This window comes from Scardinius erythrophthalmus (genome assembly GCF_964197995.2).
Source record: "Scardinius erythrophthalmus genome assembly, chromosome: 8".
NCBI classification, from domain to species: Eukaryota; Metazoa; Chordata; class Actinopteri; order Cypriniformes; family Leuciscidae; genus Scardinius; species Scardinius erythrophthalmus.
This window is the reverse complement of record NC_138228.1, coordinates 3,378,700-3,382,308: the sequence shown is the minus strand read 5'-3', so window position 1 is coordinate 3,382,308 and position 3,609 is coordinate 3,378,700. Positions and strand designations below refer to the sequence as shown.

At 43.3% G+C, this 3,609-nt stretch overlaps 1 protein-coding gene across 1 annotated transcript in view; it reads left to right on the top strand.

Moving 5' to 3' along the window:
• Positions 1 to 729: 729 nt before the first annotated feature.
• garre1 (granule associated Rac and RHOG effector 1) overlaps positions 730 to 3,609 on the top strand; it is a 29,659-nt gene continuing 26,779 nt past the window's right edge. The window contains exon 1 of the mRNA XM_081373269.1: positions 730 to 1,369. Within this exon, the coding sequence (XP_081229395.1) occupies positions 866 to 1,369 (504 nt within the window). The 5' untranslated portion in view covers positions 730 to 865. The remainder of the gene's footprint in view (positions 1,370 to 3,609) is intronic.

The following is a 3,609-nucleotide window of genomic DNA, read 5'->3' as shown; positions in this document are numbered from 1 at the left end:
ACTGACGTTCTCTCTTTGTCTCTTTCGCAGGAAATGACCGAGAGGCCTTACAGATAATTTGTGCTTTTGTTGCTGCAGTCTGCGTTTGCCGAGAGACCCCTATCTGGAAGCACATTTGTTTCCGTTGTGAGTATTAACTACCTCAGGCTCTGGAAACGGATCAAGAGGGACCCGTTGATCTCGTGTGATCCACCAGCCCCCCCGGTCCACTGTTCGGCCCTCAGAAAACCCTCTGACCGACTGGATCCGTCAGAGCGGCTCAGGCCACGTCACCCTGTAGCTCACGCCAATCCTCCGTGCTTGCTGTTGAACGGTGTCACTGTTTTTCCTCTTCTAAAAAATTCATATTGTTTTTGCTGACAGATTTTTAAGATTTTTCTATTTTTATTAGAGGCCTACGGAAAGAGTTCGGAAAGAAGGGTTTTTCACTTCCATTTGAAGGATTGATTATGCACTTTTGGATTTTCGTCCAGAATTGAAGCTGTGCTTGGTGTGTAAGTGATGTGCAGATAATCTTTTTTTTTTGTTTTCCTCGTGAGGAACCAGTTCTAATAGAAAATACTTAATATTTGAAGCTAATTGGAGTTGGATTGCCATTTCACTGGGATATTAGCAGAAACGTTTTGATGTGAGCAGCGTCCAGAGTTGCAGCTGGGCTGCAAGATTTCCTCAAACCTTTCTTTGCATCGCTCTCATCCGGTGTGGAATACTGTCATGACTTCCCCTCTGATGGGATCTTTAAGCTATCTATTTACTTGACTCCAGGAGACCCAAATTAGGCATCGAGAACTTGTGCACATTAAAAAAAAATTCAAGAGTTGTCTGCTTCGTGAGGACCGACTCTTCCTGGGCACGTTGAATACTTATGTATTGTTGCAGTGCGCAAGAAAGTAAAATGGACTACAAGCTGCGCTTTTTGCTTGGCGGGTCCAAGCACAAAGTGCAGCAGCACCAGCAGTTCCAGTTGCCGGAGCTCAGCCGGACCCTCAGCGCCCCGTTGGGCACGTCTTGCTCCACCCCTTCTCCCATGGCAACGATAGGCTCCTCCCCTTCTGGCTGTCATGCCCCGCCTCCAGGCGCTACATCTGCGATCGCGGACATCCAACAGGGCATCTCCAAATACCTGGACGCGTTGAACGCGTTCTGCCGTGCGAGTGCGTTCCTGACCGAGCTTTTTGGCAGCGTGTTTCGGGACTCCCGTTACTCCAAAGCGGCAATGCAACTGAAGGACGTGCAGGAACATGTCATGGAAACGACCAGCCGGCTCACCACAGCAATAAAGCCCGAGATCGGCAAAATGCTGATGGAGCTCAGCGCAGGCGCGGCTAACTTCAAAGACCAGAACGACTTCAGCCTGCAGGACGTTGAGGTAGGTCACATGAAAACAACCTGCACAGATGTTAATACATGTTGATGTTTCCGCTGTCGGAAATTTCTCAATCTATTTTGATATTATTATTATTATAATTAATATTATTATTAGTAGTAGTAGTATAATAATACCATTACACCTCAGACTTCTTGTCAAATCTAGCAACTAAGGGGTTAAGTGTCTCGCTCAAAGCACAGCTTTAGAAGGACAGGACAGGAATGCTTATAAATCCAGCACTACCTGCGATCAAACCTGTGGTGTTTGTAGCCCTGATGCTTCCCATCAGCCTGTTGTTACTCCAGACACTGAATATTTTTCAAAGGCGAGGAGAGGCTTGCAGATCTTTTATAGAGGAATTCCTCTGTTCCGAGATATTTTCGGAAACCAGATGCTCTCTCTCTCTCTCTCTCTCTCTCTCTCTCTCTCTCTCTCTCTCTCTCTCTCTCTCTCTCTCTCTCTCTCTCTCTCTCTCTCTCTCTCTCTCTCTCTCTCTCTCTCTCTCTCTCTCTCTCTCTCTCTCTCTCTCTCTCTCTCTCTCTCTCTCTCTCTCTCTCTCTCTGTCTCTCTCTCTCTGTCTCTCTCTCTCTCTGAGAACATACTTTCTATCCGCGTGTGTTGAGCTGTGCTGCTCAGTCTCCGTGCCTCGACTCGAGGGACGCATATGAGCTGAAATGATGCCTTTGAGCGAGAGTTTGCTCCCCGGTGGAGGTGGATTCACACCGCAGGCCTTTAAAACGGGCACGCTGTGGCAGGGACCCGGGCCAGACCTGCAGCTATAGAGACCAACTTTACTAAGTCCCAACGGAACCTTGTGCCAAAACACAAAACGCCAAAGTTTTTAAAAGTATGTAACGGAATATTCTGGTAATTCCAAGTTCTTTCCCCCTGAACGAGTTTACTGTGGAATGTATTCAAATATTGAAAGTGTTTTATAATGTTTGCACAAGCAAAAATGTCCTGAATACTCAAACAGGAACTTTACAGCTCGTCCGAAACAACCATTCCGGAAAGTTACGGCTCTGTTTTCAAGTGTTTAACTCTTGTATTTTTGTCTCTCTTTTTTGACAGAGAACGTAAAAAAACATACCAGTTTTGATGCTTTAAAAAAAACACCAGGGCTGCGTTTCCCAAAAGCATTGTAAGCCTAAGCAGATCGTAGAACCGTTACCACCAATGGTCTCTGTGATCAACTTAGCTCATGATGCTTTTGGGAAACGCAGCCCTGGTGTGTTTTTTTAAAGCATCAAAACTGGTATGTTTTTTACGTTCTCTGTCAAAAAAATCAGACGAGACAAAAATACAAGTGTTGTATTTTTAAAAATATACCACTGGGTTTTGACAGTGACACTTTCATGCATTTTTTGGCAGCTGAAATGCTGTTTATTAGTCACGTCCTACTGAACTCGTGAATGAAACCGAAGGAAATGTTTCTCAAATGCACACGTACATTAGCAGAACACGCTCTCTGTAAACATGGCACTTTACAGGCGGCAGCTAGTGTCTATTCAGCGTCTTGTATTTGCTAATGAGCGTTTTTGTTTGCAAGTGGCCCTTCCTGCCTCGCGGGAATCTGCCTGTGTGTGTGTGTGTGTGTGTGAAGGGGCAAGTTCATTCTCCTGTTTACGTTGGGCTGGCAGGGCGACAGCAGGGTATTCCCGTCCCCGGGGTGTGTTACCCGACTCCATGATTGTCTCAATGATGCGCTGCTACAGAAATACACCAGTGCATCGCTCGGCCAATCAGCAGCGCTCTTCTTTTTGGGTCTCGGCTTGCCCTCAATAAGAATACTGACCCTAGATCGGGTTTCCAAACTGTGTGATGTGATTTGTATGCATATGAACAGTTGAACAGACTTATTCTGAGAAGTTTTATTTAGATGTTTTCAATTCTATTTGCTTTAACAGTGTTCATGGCCTTGCACTCTTTTTAGTCACTTAAGTTTCTATTTCTAGTATCTAGTAAACATTGTATTATTTAAATTCATTGTTAATAAAAAATAAAAAAAAGAATATGAATATATTATATTATTAGTGGTAGTAGTAGAAGCAATGATAATAACAATGCAAGTAAATATTAAAATAATAATAATAATTTATTAGTAGTAGTACTACATTACCTCACATTTTATAGTATTTCAAGGTTGTTTTAAAATCCTTTATTTAAAAAAAAAAATCCTTATCCTTTTTAAAACAATTTTTTTTATGTCTATAGATAATGTATGCATAAAAATAAAACTA